The sequence below is a fragment of the Varanus komodoensis genome, unplaced genomic scaffold, assembly GCF_004798865.1.
Source record: "Varanus komodoensis strain SLA01 unplaced genomic scaffold, ASM479886v1 scaffold16, whole genome shotgun sequence".
Lineage (NCBI taxonomy): Eukaryota > Metazoa > Chordata > Lepidosauria > Squamata > Varanidae > Varanus > Varanus komodoensis.
Genome location: NW_025335468.1, coordinates 4,678,817 through 4,701,679, shown reverse-complemented (window position 1 = coordinate 4,701,679; position 22,863 = coordinate 4,678,817). Strand labels below are relative to the sequence as shown.

Below are 22,863 nucleotides of genomic sequence, written 5' to 3'. Positions count from 1 at the left end.
CACTTTTTGTCATCCTCAGGCAGCAGAGGCAGATTGAACTCAAATTGATCCATCAGGAAGGAATGAGAAGAGAATATGAAAAACTTGCCAAGTTGCTTCAAACTCTGATGACCTACAAGCGCAGGTAAACAAAAAACCGGGAGGTGACAGGTTGAAAATGGAAATACTGAGCAGATTATCCAAGTGAGGCAGCTGTTACAGATTGGCTTGACTTTTTAGGCCTTTGAGACTTCAGATGTGAGATTCCTGATCTGTGGCCAGGACCATCTGAAGGTTTGCTAGGAATGTGCAGCTGGCTCATAAGTGCTGGGAAAGACAGCAACTAACTGCAAGGTTATTGCCTTCCTCCCTCATTCACTCACATGCACACATGCACGTACATGCACACAGATATGCGCGCGCGCACACACACACACACACACACACACACAAGAATCTTTGAACAGGAACTGAGCAATTGGGACTGGAGGACTGGTGAGGACTGAGCTCATCAAGGGTCTCCAAGTCCCACCTCAGCACTCTGTCTGCCTCATTCCTGTTCCCGCATCTGAGCTCTAGTGGGGTGGTGTTTGAATGGGTGGGTGTAGGCACACATTCATTTTTAAGCATGCACACCAACTTCATGCCTTTCCCCTATTGGCTGAAGCATGAAAATGTGGGTTTTTTCCCCAAACTGTACAGTTCTTAAGTTACATTTTTCCTAATGAATGTATTTTTCAAGTGCAATTGCAAACTCAGGGATGTGAGAGCTTTGCTTAAGAATTGTGTTGGCATTTGGTGCTGCAAATGGGCAAGTGCTGATGTTTAACGAATGGAAATGAATTTTTCATGCACCCCTATTTTGCACACAGCAAGTGGAAGAAGGAACCCCTAGACACAGAAGGATCCGATAAGGCACAGAAAGTATAAGGTTGTTGTGAGCATAAAAACTGAGAGGAGAGTCTTGCAAGCTGCCTTAGGTTGCTTGCAAGAGGAAGAAATGTGGAATATAAATGTAATCCTCATCCTAAGCAGAGTAGATATGGCTGAACACCAATTAAGCAAAAGTGATAGGATTTATTGGTTTTTATTTGTCTTGTATTGTTAGGGGAAAATGTCCACATGGGTGAAAAACATTATTTTAGAGAGAGCTCTTCCTTGATCCAGAAAAGCAGTGCTTTCCCTGGTAATCCCTGTGGAGGAAGTGACTTAACAACAGTCCCATTAGTTCCTTACCACACTTCCACTTCCCACTGGGAGCCTGCTCAGATAACTCAGATAGCTCTGGGTTTAGGAAGAAAACATGTTCTTTCAGTGCCTCCAGTTGCTTGCAGAGCAGAACTGCAAAGCAGTTCCTTAGCTCCTGTTAGACTTCTGGATGTGCTGGTTGGTCCTACGGCCACGTAAAGGCCAGTGGAGGTTGTACAGGCTTCCCACATGAATTGCCGCTACTTCCCCAAGGGAATAAAAGAGGGCTTGCATTTCCTGCTGACCCAGTTGGCTAGGATGCCACTACAGGGCCTTATCTGCAAATGCCTCTCTGTTATCCAGAACAGCAGGGGGTTGACTGTGGCTTTCTCATGGTGGCCCTTCACAAGCCTTCATGCATCTCTCCCGGTTCCATCCCTCCTTCAAATTCAGTTTGCTTGGTAGTTGTACAGAGCAGTTGCAAGGAGAAAGCTGCTATAGCAAACAGAGGAAATCACACAGTGCAGCCTTTCTTGTTTCCCACAGTGATTTCCATGCCAATGTTTGCCTCTCCCAAAAGGCCTCTTGAAGCTTGAGATTGAAATATCATTTCCAAATCTCCCATTTGACTGATGTAAGCCATGCTTTAGGCTGAGGCAAAAAGCAGGGTGGTCCAAGGCAAGACAGCTTTAAGGGAGTTGCACAGGGCAAAACAGGGCAATACATTTAAATTACGAAATACTAAAGTTTGACCTGTTCACACCATTTTCATTCTAATTTCCTTTAGGAAATCAAGTAGCCTTAGAAGTCTTAGTCAATTTTGGGAGGAGGAAAAAATGCAAGTTGAATTGAGCCATTGTCTAGGGGGAAAGTGCTTTCCAAGTGTGTCTTTATTTGTTGTGAACTCAGTTCTGTATCTGCTTTCTGTGTCACATCATATGGTCATGTACAACTTACACAAAAGAAATGTATGTGGAAATGGGAGGAGCTCCCACACCAAAAACAGGGTATGTGTGCAGAAAATGTGTATTTGCATCTCTAACATTTTTTTTTTCTGGCCTGTTCTTGTGTGTTAGTGTCCCCAGTACATCTGAAGCATCTGGTGCAACTGGCTTCATCCATAATAACACTGACGACTTGCGGCATCCAGAAGACAAAGTCATTCAGTTGAAAACCTGTTTACAGTTTGTACAGAACCTTGATGAAAGGTGAGGGCACCTGAAGAAGCCTGCTCACATTGTAGCAATTTCTTTCTAAATGTTTAATGCTGAAGATGCGTAAGGTAAGGGAGGTCAGACTAGAGCACAAGATGTGCAGAAGGTCCAACCACAGAGCATGCCTTCATTGGTCCTGTATTCAGCCTGAGTCTTCCACCATTGCACAAGAACGTGGAAAGCTGCGTTTTGGTGCACCATGACTAATGATGTGTTCTTTGCTTAACGGACCTTCTCAACTGTCATGGATCTATTTTGCATTCATTCCTTCTTTGCCCCATGCCATGAATAAATAGCAAAGGTAGCAAAGATCGCCTCATGCAGAATCAGCCCCGAATCCCTTGAGCAGCAGCAGAGGTTCCACTTGGCAGGATAGCCTGGCCTTGCTGTTCCGTGCTGCTGCCGCCGCCGCTGCTGCTGCTGCCGCCTGTGTGGAATGGAAGAGGAGTGGTGTGGCTCCATGCTGATCTGCGTGGTCCAGCCCCAGGCTTCACCAGCAACGCCTGCGCCTGGGAGCAGTGTAGCTGGACAAAGGCTATGCCTGCTCCCCGTGTGTAGGCTGCATCCACATCTCAGCCAGTGCCCTTCAGGCAACCCGAAGATAAAGTCCTGGGAACCTGGAGGAGCAGGAAAAGCATTGGAGGACGAGGCCGCTTTGCCCAGAGAAATGCCTTGGATGGCAAGGGTTCCACTGTCCCTCCCCTTTTACTCGGCTGCCCAAACCTGCAGCCTCCTGAAGCTGCCTTGCACATGGGTTAACCCGGAGCAAGCTCCCCTGTGAACATCAGAAGACGTCCTGCCGAGTAAAGGCAGAAGCCCCTTTGACCCTCAGTGGGTAGCATGGCTCCAGTAACACTTGATAGTATGCCAGCATCACTATCCATCTTGAGCTCCACCCTCAAGCAGTGTTTTGCAGGCTCTGGTGCATGTGCTTCAGGTTGGCAATAGTTGGGGGCACAGGAGTTGTTATGAGACTGATAGGAAATGCTAAGAGGAAGACAAGGGGAGAAAACAGCAGGGACTCTGCATTCTGGGCATGAAGAATGGGTAAAGGAAGGCAGAGCTCATTCAGGGGGCTGACCAGGGGTGATGAGACTGGAGACACTGTCATGGGGAAGGGTCAGTGACTGGGGCTGCCGCAATCAAGAGCAGCTTTCCCCAATCCGGCACCCTCCAGATATGCTGGAGTACAGTTCCCGTCCAACCCCACCAGCAAGGCCAGCATCTCTGGAAGGTGCCGAGTTCTGAAAAGCTGAGCAAAAGTTTCCTGATTTAGCGATGATGGCGGGTAGGAATGCTGTGTTTCAGGAATGCCAGGCCATCACTCTTCCAGGATATTTACCTGCACTTTTCTGGTGACAGTTTTTCAGGCCAAGAAGGAAATGATGCGGCTCAGATCATTAGTCGCTCTGTTTGCCAGCTGATTGCAGAGATGAATGAAGCAGCCTCTGAAGAAAATCGGGAATCCAACCCTGGGAGAATACTTGCCTAAGAAAACAGCCACTGTTGTTTTTCTTGTGTAAATTAAGTGACGTGGGGAAAACAAATAGCTAAAAAGGGGAAATAGTGGGGGGTCTAGATCAAGCCACAGAAATGGGGCTTCCTTAGAATGTGGTAGATTCAGGTATTCAGAATATGCCTCATGGTGGAGTCTTATCTTCAACTTGCTTGCAACTTGTTCAGGTCTAATAAAGTAGCTATAGCAAAACATTTTAGCTGTTTTTTAGCATTTTCCCTGTGTTATTGGATAAGTGACCACAAATGAAATAAAGTTACCTTGCAAAGTAGATGCGCTCCCTTAAATTAGGCTTTTAGGTAAATGTAGTTGTTTTCATCCTCTGGAAGAATCTTGGAAACCTGCTTGTATCATGAGAAAAAAATATATCAGAGAACCGTTCTTTAGTGCAAATTTTGCATGCTGGGTGAGAAATCCCAGTCTGGGCTTCCACACTTTCCAAATGCAAACAGCGCCACTTCCTCTGAGATGAGCGATGCACATTAGGAAGTGCAGGTGGCATTCAGGAGAACAGCATTTGCTAGCCTAGCTCGTTATCATGCTGCTATGGCCCCAGATACCGCTGCAGATTCTCTGATGTGGCAGGCAGCAGTGTTCTACCAGAAAGATGGTGGAGAGAAGGAAATATAAACACTCATTATGCACAGAGTTCATTCTGCTAGGCAATTGAAGCTGATTTACTGAGATACTTTCCAGTCGAGATGAGAGGCCAGTGCAGCCAGATGAGTCTTCTGTCCCAGCCAAGCACAGGGTCCTCTGGAGGCTTTCTTGACTGCTGGCAGTCTCTGCAAAGCGTGAGGCAGATAGGAGGGTCTGCACATCTAACTCCTAGAGTTATGCCCTTTATTGCAAGATGAAGAATAATCTCACTGCCCTTTGAGTCATTTCTTTCACCCCAGCAATCAACTGATCACATTCCAAAGAAGTGCTTCCATTTATCACTTTTCTTTTTTAATTTAGAGAGGATTGTGATCAGTATGTTATGGGAACAATAAGAGGCTATAGGTACCATTGCCTTATCTTATGGGAACCATCTCCTTTCTCTTTCCCATTCCAAGACAGCCACAACCAGGACATGCTTTCTCAGCAAATGGGTCTCCTGTAAAGCAGGCCACAGGCTGTGGGTGACTTATTAACTACCCCCCAAATGTACTCTTTCTGGATTCACATGTAACAACAAGGCTATATTTGCCCAACCAGAGCTTGAATACTCAAAATGACAGCTACCTGCACAATACAACTCCTACAAGGACATTCATCCACAGTGGCTTCTTGTCATGTGCAAACCAGGTCATAATGTCTGAAACTTGGCTTAGGCTTCAGCAGACCAACCATGAATAATGAGTGCCACAGGGAGCTGTACCTTTGACAAGGCATGTGGACCCCATCAGACACATAGATAGAATCATAGAACCGTAGAGTGGGAAAGGGCCATGAAGGCTGTTGGGTCCATCCCCCTGCTGTTGCAGGACACCAAGTTATACCATCCCACTCAGATGGCTGTCCAGGCGCTTTTCAAATGTCTCTAGTGAGGGAGCGCCCACAACTTCTCCAGGTAATAGGTTCTCCTGTTAATAATAAATAATCAGACAGACATGCAGACATTCTCCATAGAAGTACCTTGGGCTTTGTGAGGGGCTGCTCATGCTGATACAAAGATTCTCACTGTGACCACACTGTGGAACGTTGTTTGCATGAAGACACCATTCATGGGAAAGCATAGCCAAATACCTGAGGTGAGAACATGAACTTTTGAAGGACAAGGACATGATGACTGCAGTGTCAAGTGGTGACTTCAGCTCAGATGCCATGGAAGATGTAGTTGCTGGAGAATAGGAACTAGTAAATTCTTTCCCTGGCATTTGGGATGATCCCTACCTCTGTTTGCTTTCTCTCACATTGGAAAAGTTCACAATATGTTTTTTCTCATTCTGAATGAGAATGACACTAGGAGAGGAGGGTTTTGAGCCGAAAAATGACTGGTGCAGAGAGGTTTAATCAATGTCTTCCCTCTCTTGCACCTTTGTTCTAAATTCCAGCTGCTCAGTGGTGTCTTCCCTCAGGGAAAGAAAACTGAAGAAAAGAATAATGAAACTATCGTGTAATTTAGCCTTTGCATGTGAGTATTATTAAAGTACCTCATTTTGGTGTTCAAAAGGAAGTGTCCACAGCAGCTGGCTTATGGAATCGCAGAAAGAGTCATGGAGGGCATATACATCAGCCCCTTGCTCAGTGCAAGACCTACATCAGTCAAAAGCAAATTAATAGAATACAAAAGCAGTAGCAAAACTGCTTAAGTTAAAACTAAACAAGGACTAAAAAGGAAAAAACTCTAGTGCAGCAGATAAACTGAAGGCTTGCTGGAAAAGAACCATCTTCAAGTGGCACCAAGTTACATGTTGCCTGGCCTCAGACAGTACAATAATCCACACTCAAAGGTTGAACCTATCTGTGGTAAATAAGGCATGGCTTGTTGACCTCTAGCAACCCATGAAGAGATCCATGGTTTGTTGCTGGGTTGTTCACCATGCTTTGTTCGTGAAATTAGGTTCAGACAACACAATAACCCATATTTCAGCAACAACTCATGCTTCGATGGCAACCCACACTGAACTCTTGAGTGTGAGTTGCCATATTGGCTGAACCCATTCAGTTGTGAATTCTCAAGAACTGCACGATCACTTCAAGCAGTATTTTTGTTACTACAATTAGCTCACTGGTCAAGATCATAAAGCTTGTTGCTCAAGTCACTCTAGAAAAAGACACAGGTACTTTATTTTCTCTTCAGTGAAAGAGAGTTCAAAGTGATATGGCCAGACATTTTTGGAGTTGCACTTCAACACTTCTAAAGGACACCAAGTTGGGATGGGTCTGGATGATCTTTCAGCTTCCCCACCTCCTGAACCCTGTAGAAAAGGAAGTCCAAAGGTACCAAAACTGCCCCTAACAATTTAACCAGGCAGATCCACTTTTGCAGGAAGATCAGTCCTGAAGGCCCTGCAATGGTTCCTCTTTGCCCCGCAGGGCATGGTCAGAGACCTTCTGAAAAGGGGATTTCCTCCCCCCAGCCCCCACATTTAAGCAAACATTTCCTAGGAAACCGATTCTGAAGGAGAAGGCCTTTTTCTGTAAAGTGGTAAAATCGTTTTCCTTCAGAAAATTTTGCTGCTGATATTAGTATTCAAACCTGTGGGTAGACCTTTGCAGACAGGAATAATTATAAAAACATCAAAAAGTGCTTTCAAGTTTGAAGATGTAGGCTCAGCATGGGAGAAGCTGGTGTAAACTATAATAAAGGCTTGCCCCATGTTAAAACCTAACTACAAATGACTGACAAAACTTTTCCCTTGGGAAAAGATTGACTGGGGTGGGGTAGAAGCAACTCCCACCCTGGGAGAAGCATCTGTCACGGAGAACGATCACAAGTAATGTCATGACCTTCACACCCTATTTATGAAAGAGTTTACTGGAATATTGAGAAGAAATGCTCTGTTATCCCTTCATGCACACCTTGTCCGAGAATTTCAAAGCCCTTTAGAGTTGCTATGATTTAAATATTTTAAATCCAATAAAGTCTCAGCTCCTTTATTTATAAATAAAATTGAAAATGCAGGCAATAAAAGAACACACGCAATAGTACAAGCTCCAGGGTTTTTGCTGAGTAAGGGGTAACCGAAGATCCACAGATGCTTGAAATGTAAACACTAAAGTGGCAGTCCACTCATTTGCAAATGAGACGGCCCAGTTTCCTATGCCATCCCTGCTTATGACCTCGTGCATCCTATTTATTCACCACTAATAGGTATTTATAAACATTATTGTGGGTCAGCATAACTGATCAGCCTCCATAAGTATTTCCAATAACAAAAGAGACTGAAGGTATAAAAGTAGCAAGATTCTAAGAAATATTGCAATTGCAGCTGCAGGCAAATCATACTTGGGATGCATGGCAGAGGATGATAAAAACTCATCAGCAGCATCCACTAGGAAATTCAAGGTTAAAACTGATTTATCGGTTCAAGTCCACAGCAAAAACATTTTTATCAAGTTTTAAATCTGGGTTTCCCCATAGAGTCAATTTAGCATGAACATATGTAATGGAATGAAAATATTTTCATATTTAATATGAAAATATTAAATGTAATTGCCATAACGGTACTTGCCACAGCTCTAACAGCCACAACTGTGAGAGAAAGTCCATTTTAATGTGCCAAGAGCATAATACCAACCATTTGGAGAAGGGATCCAGACAAGTTTCCAAAACTGGCCAAGGTCAAAAATCTAACCTAAGTGAAAAAGACCTGCATTTAGAACAGGCTCACACATAGCCCTGAGCAAAACCAAGCTTTAGCTGAGGATGATTTCATTTCAAGGATATACATGGTGGGGAGGAACCTCTACTCCAATCCTCCCCCCACCAAATACACACACAGACACAGAAAAAAAGCAGTGAGTTTTTGAAAATATTTGCCAGATGTAAATTAAGGAATCTCTCATATGGCACAAATAATCTAAGGTAAAGTATTAAGCTTGGGTGTACTTGCCTTACTGCATGAACTCTTTAAAGATAGTTATATATCTATATCCTATGAGATCCTTAATCAATTTATTCAAACTGAATTTGATCATTTGAGATACAGTTCTAGGAATGAGTAATAACAAAAGTAATAGCATCTAGACACCATCAAAATTTCCACTTAGTTAATACACTCAACTAACATCAATTCAAACTTGGTCACTTAATTGATTAGCCAGGCAAGCTACCAAAAAGTATTAATCAAATGCATTAACGCCAGAAGAGTTGACTGAAGTTTTGAGATAAGAATAAAAGATCATCAGCATTAAGTATTATTTGAAATTCTGGACCATCATGCACAGTCATGAATACTAATATTCATTTAGTCCAAAGGCCAAACATAAATCAAATATCAAGTAGAAAGTGGGTCCTCTGTCTGCTGCTTCTTAGTGGAAAAAAAAGTTTTAAAAGACCATTAGTCATAACTTGAGCCCTTTAGGTTGAACATAAAAGTCTAAGGAATTTTAAAAATTCTGCAGGAAAGCCAATCAACATGGAAAATATACATTTCCAATTAATTTTGTCAAATCCTTCTCAATGTCTGAAGAAACAATGGAAGCAGCCTGGTTTGTTCTATCAATGATAAAAGTGATCAGATCCACAACTAATCAGAGGTTATCAGCCCCCTGTCCATGTTTGCGAAATCTCACGAGTTCCACCCAAACCAAAGTTGTGATACCCTCTTACAATCCATTGGCCAGAATTCAGTTCATATTTTCAACTTAATATCTACATGAATCAATGAGATAGACTGATAGTACAGTAAGGAGAATGTTTACCAGGTTTAGGAATCATAGTAAGATAGGCATTACTTAAGAGTGAAGAAAGGGAGGCAAACTAAAAAAAGTGATTATAAAGACGACAAAGTTTTGGAACTAACGGGTAGAAAAATGTTCTGTGCCACTCAGTTGGAAACCCATCTGCAGCAAGTTATTTCTCAGAATTCTTCCTCCTAGTTGCTTTTGTAAGTTCTTCAATATGTAAAGGAATTAAAAGAAGACTATTGTTAATGTGCTGTATGTGGGGCTACCCTTGAAGATGGTCTGGATACTTCAGCTGGTACAAAATAGAGCGGCCAGGCTATTGACAGGGACTAGAAGGCATGACCATATAATGCTGGTCCTGTACCATCTGCACTGGCACCAACTGAAGTCCGGGGCCAATTTAAGGTGCTAACTTTGGCCTACAAAGTCCTAAATGGACTGTGGCCTGGATATCTGAAGGAGCATCTCCCTCCATATGCACCTGCCTGAGCCTTAAGAACTTCCACTGAGGTCCTTCTTGAGGAGCCCTCTTTGAAGGAGGCTAGAAGAGTGGCTACCTGGGGAAGGGCCTTTTCTGTGGTAGCACCCCGGCACTGGAACTTGCTTTTCAGAGAGGTGCATCTGGTGCTGATACTTTATTCATTTCAGTGCCAGGCTAATACCTTTTTATTTACCTGGTATTTTAAGGTTTGATGGCATTTTCAAGATAGGAATTTTATTATATGTTTTAAAACACTATTTTAATTATGCTGCTTTGTTGTGAGCCATTTGGATATCTGTTGGTATAGACAGGATATAAGAGTTTTAAATGAATGAATGAATGAATGAATGAATGAATGAAAATGCCATTGTGAAGGAGATGATTTTGCTTAAGATGATGTGCAAGAATCTTATTAGGATGCTTAGCGTTTTCTCTATATGCATATCATAGACAGTTAATGCAAATTCTCCCTGCTGTGAAGGAATATTATTCAGCTCTGCAATTCCTGATAAAGTTGAAGAGCTGGGCAGATAGCCAAACTGAGTTATGAGAAATTTCAGTTTCTTATTTAAACATATCCAATGTTGTTTTTCTTCTAGGAAGAGTGGGCAATAGTTTAGTCCTGTATAGATGCTTAACTGGACTCCCATTGTATGGTGTAGGAATCAATGGTACCTCATGAATCTTGAAATATTCAAGTAACTTAGTAGGGAAAAGAGAAACCAAGAGAAACTCAAGTGCCAAGAAACTACAAGCATATCAATCTTGCATGTCTTTATTTGATGGAACAGAGATGCAGAAGCCAAAAGAATAATGCAACTGAAAGCAGTTACAAAAGGCAAGTGAAATAGAAGTGCAATTTCTCTCACTAGGAAGCAAAATTCTCCAAGCAAGAACCAAATGAAGTTCAGCCGTATAGCCCTAAAGTATAAATCTCACCATGATTTGCCTCTTCAGCAACAGAGCAAAAATCCCACAGAAGCCCTGACTCACAATGAACTTATCATAACCAATATCAACCAATTTGTCAAAATATTCATGGGAGAGAATTGAAAAATGTTTATTAGGTCCATATACACTGCCATATGGCAATTACCTTATCCATATATTTCCCAAAGAGAGATTTTTAAAAAGTCAGCATCCAGATCACCAGGTGAATGGAAAAGAGTTGCTTTAAAGTACCTCTTACATTGACCTCTTCCACCTGATTTCATCTCAGCAAATGTTCATCTGTGGCCATCCAATGAGTTTCTCATGAAAAAGCCACATTAATGTCAAACTTGAGCTTGGAGAGAAGAATCCTCTTCCACTTATCTAAATTCCACAATCCCTTGACATTCCTTGAAATACCATTAAGGGAAGAAACCTGTGAGGAAGGTTGCAAGCTGCTGAACTCAGAGGCTTCTGGTCATGCTGGGCAGAAGAAGCAGCGGAGCCAAGCTTTGGCCTGTACTCTCGACCTGCCTTTTCCACTGGAGGGGCTTTTTTGCCTTTCCAGATGGAATGGCCTAGAGATGGAAGGAAGGAGGGGTATTAAGAGAAATCCTGCTCCTTCCAGTCTTATCTCCTCCCCACCCCACCCCACCCCACCCCCAAAGTGCCCCCTTCTCCACCTTTCCGAGGTCGCTTTCCTGGCCTTAGACAGCAGTTGGCGCAATGTGGTAAGTGCTGGCCATGAGTGGAAGGTCGCAGTGTGGGGAGCTGGAGCTCTAATTCTCCACTCCAAGGCCAAGGTTCTTTCTCCAGCCTCAGATCTGGCAGTTCAAATTCTGCTATGGCCTTTCAGACTCTGTCTAGGGACCACAGCATTGCTTCCTAAACAGAGAAAGAGAAAAAAAATAAACAAGCCAAATAAACAAGTCACTCACATCCCACACAATCAAATTGTACAAGCTATTTATTTTTAAATAATTCCATGTATAATTCATAAAAATTGGTTGCTTGATAAAGATCATTGCAGTTGCCTGAATTTTGTGTGTCTGTCGGGGAAGTGGTTGCTCAGACTATCCCAGCAAGCACCAGCACCTCCGAATTTATCATTACAGCCCTGATATTTGGGATGAGTCCTCTGTCCATGCCCATTGGATGGCCACAGACAAACATTTGCTATAGTCATTTTTGTTATTACCTTACAGGACTCAGGGCTGAACCTTATGTTTGGGTCCTGGTTCTCCATAAATGGCATCCTACTTCCTGGTGTTCAAATTTCCAAAAAAATTGAATCTCTGGATGTCCTTATTAAAATATTTCATGACCGGGAGATGGGCTGAAGAAATGGCTTTCAGGATCACACATTTTCATTTGATTTTGCTTCTCACTGAATTCAGCGAAATGTACAACTGAATGCGCATGCCCAGGATTGCAGCGTTCCACAGAAGTAATCCAGCCTCTAAGCAGGGAAAGACTTCTTATTACGTTCAGCAAATGGCACCAGTAGTTAAGTCATAAATAAGTGAATCAATAAACTAGGAGGCAAAGGTTAGATGACTGTGTCAGCTCAGTTTCATTCACAATGTTATTTCCTTGTGGAACAATGACATGAAGATCCCTTGGGACAATAAGTGAAGAAAAGTGGATGATTGTGCTTTATTTATTTTTTCCTTGTGCAACATCCAGATGGCTTTCTTCCGTCGTCTCTGTATCTGTGTGTTCTTCCTTCTCCTCTTGGTATCAGTAAGTCATCTTCAGGCAGTGGGCGAAAGTAAGTATGTGCTTTGGGCATGAGCAAAGTCTTTGATTATGGTTTGCTTTTCAAAGTTTAAAAATTAACGCCAACTACCTAGAGGTCTTTCTCAGTGGTTGTCTCTAAATTGTGGAATGGTCTACCAGGAGAGAAGCACCAGATATCCCAGATTGCCACCTTCAAGAAGGAGAGTCTTCCGACAGACTTTCCCAGTTTAGTTTCCAGATGAGTTTTATGCTTGCTTAAGGTTCAAATGTGAATTCTTATTGGTTTTAATCTCTTGTAAACTGGCCAGGGCTTATGTAAGTGGGGCAGTATATAAAAATCAAATTTAAAAAGCAAAATAAAATGATGAATGAGAAATAAGTGTTCATGAGGAAGTATACCAAAAGAACAAAAACTATGGGTGTATCTTTCTCAGATAAAAGTCCTGCTGTGTTCAGGGGATTCATTCCCAGGTAAAAGTAAACAGAAGAACAGCTTGTCTTCTTTGTTTTTCAAGCATAATTAGTTGTCTGGGCCAAAATCTATATAAACTTTCTAACTTGCTAAGAAGATATATATATATATATATATATATATATATATATTAGCAGATCTTTGTGCAGTTCATATCAAAAATATATAAACATTTTCAGGGACATGGGCCAAAAAAGAGGCAATTACAAAAGAAAGTAAGTGCTTTTTAAAAATAATTATTAGCTTAATTAATCTGAATAATTAATTCAGAATTAAAGGTATGAATAAGAATAATGTTGCATTATGGTCAAGGCAAGGAGTTAAGTTTCTAAATTTGTTATGGGCTGTGATTTGTCCAAGTGTATAAAACTAGATCCCATAAAAATTGGTGAAAGGGTTGAATGATAATGTACCTATTACCTAGATACCAGCTTGGATGAAAAGATTATAGTGTAGATCCTCTCACACCTGCCCACTACTTCACTACATGGCACATTCTGTGAGGCGTTTAGAGACAATCCCTGCACAGACAAGATGGTGGACTAGAATACAAAGTACTACTTGGGTTTACAGTGGCAGAACGTATGGTGTCCATCCAGCAGATTTCTGATTTCACTGATATGAAATATTTTCTTTTGTTTCACTAGTTTGTTCAGTACAAAATGACATGTTTAGCATAGAGGAGAACAACCCACCAGGGATGGTGATCACCAACGTTAGAGCAGCTGCTGGTGTCACGGTCACCGTTGACCCTCAGCCAGGAACAGACTTTCACTGGTTTGAGATGAAGGACTTGCAACTTATCCTGAAATATTCAGTGGATTACGAGGTAACTGACTGGAAAACAGATACATCATAAGTTTGACTAGGGTTCAACGGCATAATGGCAGCTGTCCAGAAATCCAGATATAGGTCCTAAGGGTATAAGACAACCCACAGTGTGAGGTGGGTGTGAATCAATTCAGTAGAGCCAGGCCCAAAATACCAGTAGCCAAATCGGTGAATATTAATAAAATAAAAACAGAGTATTAGTGATTTGTACTTGTTAGCTATCCCACTGCTTTTGTACTCATTGGCCAAACATCTGGCAAAAAAGTGTGCAGGCTTATTTGGATATGTAAGGCAGAAAATGGACTGACATAGCTTCGTATCAGTTTTCCAGCAAACAAGCTGCCAACATTGATTTTTTTCAAAAATAAGCTACATGTTCAGAGAAGAGACTTGAGCGGCTTGAGGGAGCCCTGCCTCCACAGGCCTCACTGGGCCTCGGACCGTGGGCGCTCCAGTCACCCTCCACACTCCCCTGACTCCAGCTGCAAGAGAATCCCTGCTCTGGCAGGCACCTCCCGGACGGTGTGATCACAGCCCTGAGAAGCAGGGCTGCTGCAGTGCGGCATCTGGTACCTGGGGCAGTCTAAGATGCTCCCCGCCTCTTTTGCCATGCAGAGGCAAATTGAAAGCACTTTGTTTAAGAATGCTGACCTGGGCACTTCGTCCCTGAGCCCAAGGGAATCTACCTGTGCATGAGCTTCTATGGAAGAAATACCTGTCCAAGTTACAGTATGTGGGGTTCCTTTTTTTGCAGAATACAACAGTGCTGCTAGTGTTCCTGAAATGCACCGGTGCGGGGATGATAGTGAGTATATTTCAAAGCTTGTGTCTTCCCGTTGTTAGATATTGCAGAGGCAAAATGGCAGGCCCCTCTCTGTGGGTTCATCATGAGGCTTGAAGGATGGGTTTGTGCTGTGATCCCTGTCTGAGGTCAAGGCTGCAGTGAATTTGCTCTCTTCTCTTGCGAATGTATGTGTAATTCATGGTGGAAAGTGTAGGATAGATAGATGAAGAGGCCATCCTTTATGTTCATAAGTCTGTTAATACTTCAAGGATCTCGCTTGAATTCTCTGCCATCCTTGTTATACTACTGGAGCAACCTGCAAGATGGTCTCTGGCAGCGGGGGTGGGGCAACTGGTCACACATTAAAGTCAATCACAGGCAAGAGCTCTGTCTCCAGGGTCCTGAAAAGCCACCATGTGTCCACCCCGACATAGTCACTAGCGTTCACAGTGGCTTTGGTGGTGCTAGGCTCCTCAGGGAAATAAAGGGCTAAAGCCCCCTTCCTCTGGTGCCATGATAGCAATCTGGCTCTCCCTCCAGCTATTTCTTCAAGGAAAGTCTCCCATGCTTGGGCCTGGTTCATGTGTAAGAACAACCCAGAGTATGAGTTATTGAAACCCGGCTTGTTTATATGTAGAAACCTGGAACTATGGGTTAAGTATGGGTTATTAACCATAAACATCCTTGGAAGAGAACCCATAGTTTGTTGTCAGGTTGAACTTTGGATTTGTTTTAATTATAGGCAGTGCTTACAGAGCTGGCTGCTCTACCTGCAATGAACAGTGCTGCAAGATACACGGGATACAGGGAGGGCATGGGCAAAGAACTGAGGGATTGGAAAAACAAGCCATGCTCTGAGGGATCATTCTGCAGACAAATCACCAGTAAGCCCTGGGCAAGGCAGCAATCCATCCCCTGAACTGCTATTACATGTGCCCCCAATCATTGCTACACACACACTGTTGGATCAGTATCATTTTCAATCCTAGCTCATGTCTGATGCCACACATTCCTCGTCTAAGGCCAATATTGGTCATGTGGCCACCTTGCAGAATGATGCAGTGTTCTTGGCTTTTAAGGTTTGCATGACCAACTGCTAACCTTCTTCTGGCTTACTCATCACCAGGAAACTGTTCTGAACATTGTGGTGACCATTGTCAATGTGAATGACAACCCACCCGTTTTTAGTCACACTAACATGACCGTCCGTGTTAATGAGGTAAGCAATTTTAAAGGTGATGGGACATGATTGCAATTCTTGTGGAAGCAAAATCCTGGGAGGAAGGAAACCTTGTATGAGCAGTGAGAGCCAGTGCAGCGCAGAGGTGAGCATGCTGGACTAGGGAGCCAGGAGGTCCAGGTTCTAGCCACGCTCAGCCATGAAGCCAACTGGGGGACTCTGGGCCTGTCACAGACTATCAGCTTCACTTTCCTCACAGGGCTGCTGTTCTGAGGAGAAAGTTGAGCTTTGTAAGCCACCTTGAGTCCCTCACAAGTTGCAAGAGGCAGTGTATAAATGCAACAAAATATGATGTCTGTGCATTAAAGCGTGTAATGAAGAAATTTTGTTTAACACTAAAACCACAACAGACAAATATCAAAGGGGGTAAGGCAAAATCATAACCTAAAAATGTACAGATTTATTATGCCATCCATGCCACTAAAAACACCCTCCATCCCCAAATCTTTCATCACAACTGGCCTTGCATGCATATTCTCTTTGTCTGCTTCTTCAGCGTGCATACAATCTGGTTTTATTGCTCTGTTCCCTGGAAATTGTTTAAGCTGTAGCTTGCTTCATAATATTGTATTTTTAAAAATGTATTTTAGTACAATTTTTTAATTGTGAACTACGCTGAGAACAATGCTCTTGGGCAGTCTATGTAAATGCTGTAAATGCAAAAATGAATGAAATATAATTGTCTAGTGAATGCAAGTTAACATAATGATCAAAAAAGAGCAATAGAAGTTGTCAAACAGTTCTAAACAGCTATAGAACATAACAGGTTTACAAAATATCTCAGATCTCCGATAATGCTAGCAGTTCATTCAAATCACTGTAGCAACTGTTCTTATTCCAAGTAGGACCTTCTTGTATCTTCATTTATTTTAATATGGCAACTACTTCATTAAGTCATATTTCTAAAGGGATAACATCCTAAGCCCCTCTCAAGCTGCCTACCTTAGAGGAAGCCCCACTAAAACTAAAGTCCCAGTTCATATGATCAATACATGCCGGCACAAGCCAGGCAGAATTTGTATATTCACTGTCCGGCCACAGCTTGTTGAACCTGGGCAAAAAGGGGTGGATAAACAACCCTTGCTTGACCTTGTTTAACCCTCACACAGCCCCTACTGCCTTTGTTTGCATGATGTGACAACCTGTCTTAAAAGATTAAATATAGAATGGAGATAAAGGTTTTCTCTCTACCATAAAGCTATTAAGCAATTAAATGCAGGGAAATGTAGCATACAGTGATAACAGAAGAGAGCAGTAACTCTATTATATGCTTGCTAAATTTTACAAGTCTTCATTACTATTCCACATATAGAATCTTCTCACACTTAAACTTTAAGATGCTGTTGTCAAACATGTGTGCTTTAAAGCATCACTCAGATTTCTGTCTATGAGAAATTGCTGTACAGGCATCTAATATGTTTCCACTTCACTGTGTCTTGTAATATATCACCAACCAACCATCACTTATCTTTTGTTTTTGTCACAACATGGAGAAGCTGATGTTGTTAGAGACTAGAATGAGCGAGATGTGGGTTAAAATCCTCAACTAGCCATAAGTTAACGGGCTGGATTTGAAACAGCCAGTCTCTATCAGCTCGGCCTCAGCAGGGTTGTTCTGAGGACAGGCGGGCAAGAAGGGGACAGTGCATATGCAACTCTGAGTGCTTAGGAGAAGGGACAGAATATAAATCTATTTTAAAATGAAAGATATGTGTCTAGCCTATGACTGAGGTTACAGGATGGGCAGATTTTTTATTACATGCCTCAGTAGGAGCCACAGAGAAAGACGAACAGCTCTATTGGTGTTAATGAAGACGAGGCTGGGAGAGTGGATTGAAAAGAAAGTGCTAACTCCCCCCTCCCAGTTCTCAAGCCTCCCACGGTTGTTATTCATATAACAAAAATGTGGATATTAATTGCATTCCCTCAGTTTATCACATCTGGTATAGCCTTGACATAGAAGCAAATTTTATAGCTCTTTTTTCCTGGATTGTATGTGAATGTTGTGAGTAGCTTGGCTATTCTGAGAGATGTTATGTGTAAGTACAGCTATATCTTTATCTAATCTCTATCATCTTGTGTAAATTGCATTTGACACATACCCACATGTTTCTTTCCCACCCTACAGGATACAAAAGTGAACACAGTCATTGTGCCCCAGGCAAATGTAACTGCGACTGATGCTGACTTAGATGTAATATATTACAGCCTTACAGGAAATCCAACAGTTAGTATCTATAATTGAACTGAGTCTTCGGTATGGAGGGGAAAATAGAGCAAAATTAAGCAATTGCTAAAAGAGATGTAGAGTCTGTAATAAGTTCTTCCCTTCTGATATGAGCTGGCAACTTTTTCCAGACAAATGATGGCCAAAGCAGGTTGATCTTGTTTTATTGGGGGGAATGGATGGAGGTGGGGAGAAGTGGGGAGAAGTGGGACAATGGCATTTTGATGGTCCTGTCCAGCCTTGGTTGGTCCAAACACGTGGTCATTGCTAGCAGAGAGGACAGTCTCTTTGTTGTGGGAGGGAGGACCTGGAGATGGGGGCCAATGGCTTGAAGAGCTTTTCTACATGTTGTGCATTACAGCTGTTGCAAGTTGTTTAGATAATGTCCTGACCCTCTAGTTTTGCTTCTGTGTCTAATAGCAATTTCAAGAAGCTCTTTTACAGCAAGGAAAGGGGGGCATTTAATCATGAAATTAAAAGTAAATGCTATTTCCTCTTGTGTCTTTGTGCCATTCCAATCTTCCACAGTGCAACCTAGAGGTTATGTAATGTAAAAACAGAATTGCAGCTTGTGCAGTGCTCAGATCTCAGGTCTGCCACAAAGCTGAAAGTAGAAATAATAGCTTAATGGTGTATTAATAGCCAGAACAGGTCTAAGCTTCAGGAAGGTGATTAGGTGACTCATGAACTAAAACAGTAAGAGCCATGCAACAATTAAATAAAATTAATTGAGTTCAGTTTGTGCATGGATATGAAAAAAATTGGGCACTCTTTGGGGATGCTTGAAGTCTAGAATAGCCTTCCTTCTATTCTCCTGTAGAATCTAACTGTACCGTTTTACTAAATTTAAGTGGAATCCAGATTATTAGTGCTACTCTTCCCCCTCAGCATAAATGAACATTTCCTGTCACTTAAAAAAAATCCATCGGTATGTATCGAGGGCAAGAGGCAGATCCATTTTATCAGCAGGATGGAAGCCAGAAACCTCAGAATTCCCATAACTCAGTTGCCTTGGCAGTTAAAGAAAAATAATCAGCTTAAGAGGATATATTTAAATGATATTCCTGCATTTGTGATTTAGATTGTCACCATATCTTCCTTATTCTACAGGTAGCAACAGCTTATTTCAATATACAAGGCGTTAATAACCCACAGATTTCCCTGCGCAGGGCTCTGGATTATGAGCAAATCAACTTCATGGTGCTTACCTTACATGCCATGGTGAGTTCCATATGGAAGCAAAAAGGCCATTTATTTGAAGCTGCTCCATTGCATGCACATATTTTATCATTTGCCAGAGCCACACTCTTTACTGTTTTAGAGGGTACTGTTGACACTGGCCAGATCCGTGAGGTCTGGCTTGGGCACAAGCCTTCCCATGTGCCCCTCCCCCCCCAATCCGCAGAAGTTACCCCATTCCCTTCAGTACAGGGACACAATCCAAGTTCCTTGAAGTAAACGGAGAGGCTCAGTGGTTCAGGGCTGGGTGTTCATGTAAGAGTGCGCATGAGACATTCTCCTCAATCAGATGCATTGCATGTCAAATAATGCAAAATCAAATCAGTGCACCAAGATCAGTGTACCAAAATCAAAGCAAAACAAAGAGCACAACTTTGCATATACCAATTTACGTATGTTTAGCAGTGGCTGGGTTCAGGTGACATGACAAAGTATGGTGGTTTTTTTACCATTGTTGGCCTGTCCAACCCTAAGTGCAGTATTTTACCAAGGTAAGTGTGGTTTTTAGAAACGACAGTGAAAAACAACAGTTTGTCGTGTGCTGCTTCCCTGTCACCATGGTTTGCTATGTCACCTGAATCCAGGACAGTGGTTTCCATGGTCCTGGTACGAAACTACTACAGAGTCTTCTGGAAAGACTGGCAGCTGCAGAAGCTGCTCTGGCCATCCAGTCTTTATGTGTGGACCAACAAAGAAGAGGCATGTGGCACAGGCAGGGAGCAATGCACCATGGGATTGAATTTTAGGTACAATGACTGATGGAATACATGCCAACAGTACTGAGCAGAAAGGATGGAAACCATGATAACATAGAAACCGCTTGGTTGCCTGTCAGATAGAACATAGTAAAACATCATGAACCGTGGTAACCATGCAGAGTTGCTTGTTGTGTTCAGTGAATGCAGCCACTTTTGATTGTGTCTTTAAAGGGCCCGGTCTCCTAAGGACACCCTTTTGTAAAAAGGGAAGTATCAACAGCAGAGAGGAGTGCATTTGATTTCGGGGGGGGGGACCCTCAGGCAGAAAGATTCTGGGGAAGCAGCAGGAGGTGAGGTGCATGGGGGCTCACCGAGGCTTAGAGAGTCCAGATGGGACAGGGATCCTGAGCGGTCCTGGACCTTTGCCATAGCAAGTGTCCAGGAAGAGCAAGGTGGTGGGGCAGCAGGCCTCCCAGAGATCCAGGCTCCAGATGAAAGATGCAGCAGCCCTTCCAGGCAGCCACCAACCGCACCTCTGCTTTGACTGAGAGCATTTGATGGTGATAAACTATAGCACTAGGATGTGAAAGTATCCAGCTGTGGCAGTTCTGTCCAGCAATATATTTTGCCTGAAGGGCGCATTCCCACTTGCTCTCCTTCATTCGTCTTCTTTCACAGGACGGCACAGCCAGCGCAGTGGGCACGCACACCGCCACAGCAACTATAAGCATCTACATCCTGCAGGCTGACCTCAGGCCTCCCTGGTTCCAGCCATGCACTTTCATCGGAGGCACCAACACCGTGTGCCTCAGCCATGGCTACAGGGGCAAGATCAACATCTCGGAGATGGCGGTATGCACAAGGGGTCCTGAGACTATACCCGTGCCGCGGTGCCTCACTTGCTCAGGCATCCTGCTTGGCTTGCCCTGTGCTTCGTGCCTTTGCTTTGCACCGATTCAAAGAGCAGCCGACAAGAGCCTTGAGTGGAACCACCTCCACCTGCTGCATCAAGCGCAGCTGGTGGCACCACCTGGAATGAGATGCCGACTGCACCCCAGCTGCCCCTGAGAACAGCGACTGGGGAGGCAAAGCGGACCATTTCCATCTTTACAACCCACTCAAGGACACCTCATCTCATGAGGGTTGTCTCCCAACCCAGAGCAGAGTCTGTGTCCAGTTCTGCTTTAGCAGAAGGGCAGCAAAGGTTCCGAATGCCTCTTGGCCCAGCAAATCTCAGCAGATTGGAACCACAGATACATGGAAAGAGGTTTCCAAAAATATCCTGGAGCACAATCTACCAAGGGAGCCTCATTTTTGTCTCCCATCATGGGGAAGGGGTTGCACCCAGGAACCCCTGGGCTATCCAAGCCCTGGTTAAGCAGGCCCTCTCTTTAGCACCTTGAATGAGCTCCCACACAGAAGTCCCTTTTCCTTAATGCTATCAGGGTGAATGTTTTGAGCCCTCTGGAGTTTTAGAATCAGAGTGGATCCAATCATGTTGCAACACACCTTGAGCAGTATGCAGGCTCCTTTACATGAGGCATTTCTTGTGAAGCCATGTTCCTTTACCCATGGATGCTTGTGAGCCCTTTGCACAATGCCATCACCCTCCAGGGCTTCTCCCTCATTGTCCAGCCCTTTTTCCAGCTTTTCTTTTCTTTCTTTTTTTGTAGCAGGAGGAAAGTCAGCTATTTTTTCCTATCATGCTAGGAAATGCTACAACATTATGCTCTAAGTGATAGCATGTCTTGGGCTGGCAATATTTGGAAATAATCTGCCTGGTTTTTATTGCAGACTGAGCCCCTAATCTTGGAGCCAGGGCCACTCTATGCCATTGATGGAGATAAAACTTTGAATGAAAAGATCGTGTATGAAATGGCAGGTGGTGAGTAGATGGATCCTATCCTCAGATCTATCATGGCTACTGATATATCCAGTCTTCTGCCCCAATCACATAGCAGACTGGAGGTCCCTGTTTAAAAAGTGAAAGCTCAGTGCAGCTCCCATTCATCCCAGTGCTTTAATTTGCCACAGTCTCTCGTTCCTCCAACTGGGCTCCACCAAAAATAAGGCTGGCTGTAGAGAAAAGTGCTTTGGAGAATGCTCAGTTTCTTCCGTGTAATTGCACCTCTCTGACTCCCTCCACCATGCCAGAAATGAGCGGGTGAACCTGCCTTTCAAGACATAGACCAGGCTGTGTCACATCTCATTTGGCCTTTGTACTCCCATTAATAGCTCCAGGTGTTGCTCCATTCTGATTCTTATATTTCTAATCTTCATTTCCTCTAAAACTGCAATCCTGTGCATAATTAGCCAGACAAAGCTTCCTACAGTTGCTGGGCTTGGTGTGTTGGGAGTTGTTGGACTTTTATCTGCTTAAACATGCCCAGAATTGCACCCTGAGAGCTTCTTCTCTTTAAGATGACAGGCCCTCTACAGTGCCAAGGTTGGTATGCAACATAATACACGTCAAGTCCCAGGTTTTGAGGGACAGATTAAACAGTGCTCCATTTTTTATCCTCCCCACTTCTCTCCCTTTAAGCAATTTGAGTGTCTCTTGGATTAGGTGTGTCCCACATATCAGCTTTCCCTCATTCATGGATAGCTAGCATGTTTTAGGAGGCAGTTAATTGTTTTTAGACAGTGCTCTGTCCATGGGGTACTTACCAGTTTCGAATCTGCCCTCTTATCAGCTCCATGAAATAGCTAGTGTGAAAGATAACACTTCACCCAGAAAACTTCATAATCAAGTAAGGATTTTGGACTGGGTATCAGTGCGAGACATCCTTGAACCTGAATCTGTGGCTCACTGCCTGGGAGCCCTTCCTGCTGGAACACGGTTGGACAATGTTCCCTGAAGAGGCTTCCAGATGGCCCTGCTCTGCCTCAGAAGGACCGAGACTGCTTCCTGCTGACCTGACCTTGGATTGCCTCCTTGCAACTCCTGCTTTTTCTCCCTGACTTTCTATCTTCCTAATCCTGCT

At 43.3% G+C, this 22,863-nt stretch overlaps 1 protein-coding gene across 1 annotated transcript in view; it reads left to right on the top strand.

The window, feature by feature from the left end:
- Positions 1–3,662: 3,662 nt before the first annotated feature.
- The window catches only part of CDHR5 (cadherin related family member 5), a 27,968-nt gene continuing 8,767 nt past the window's right edge, over positions 3,663–22,863 (top strand). Inside the window, exons 1-8 of the mRNA XM_044426074.1 lie at positions 3,663–3,669; positions 13,508–13,689; positions 14,446–14,496; positions 15,602–15,694; positions 17,844–17,942; positions 19,053–19,163; positions 20,558–20,731; positions 21,674–21,764. Coding sequence (XP_044282009.1) covers positions 3,663–3,669; positions 13,508–13,689; positions 14,446–14,496; positions 15,602–15,694; positions 17,844–17,942; positions 19,053–19,163; positions 20,558–20,731; positions 21,674–21,764 — 808 coding nt within the window. The remainder of the gene's footprint in view (positions 3,670–13,507; positions 13,690–14,445; positions 14,497–15,601; positions 15,695–17,843; positions 17,943–19,052; positions 19,164–20,557; positions 20,732–21,673; positions 21,765–22,863) is intronic.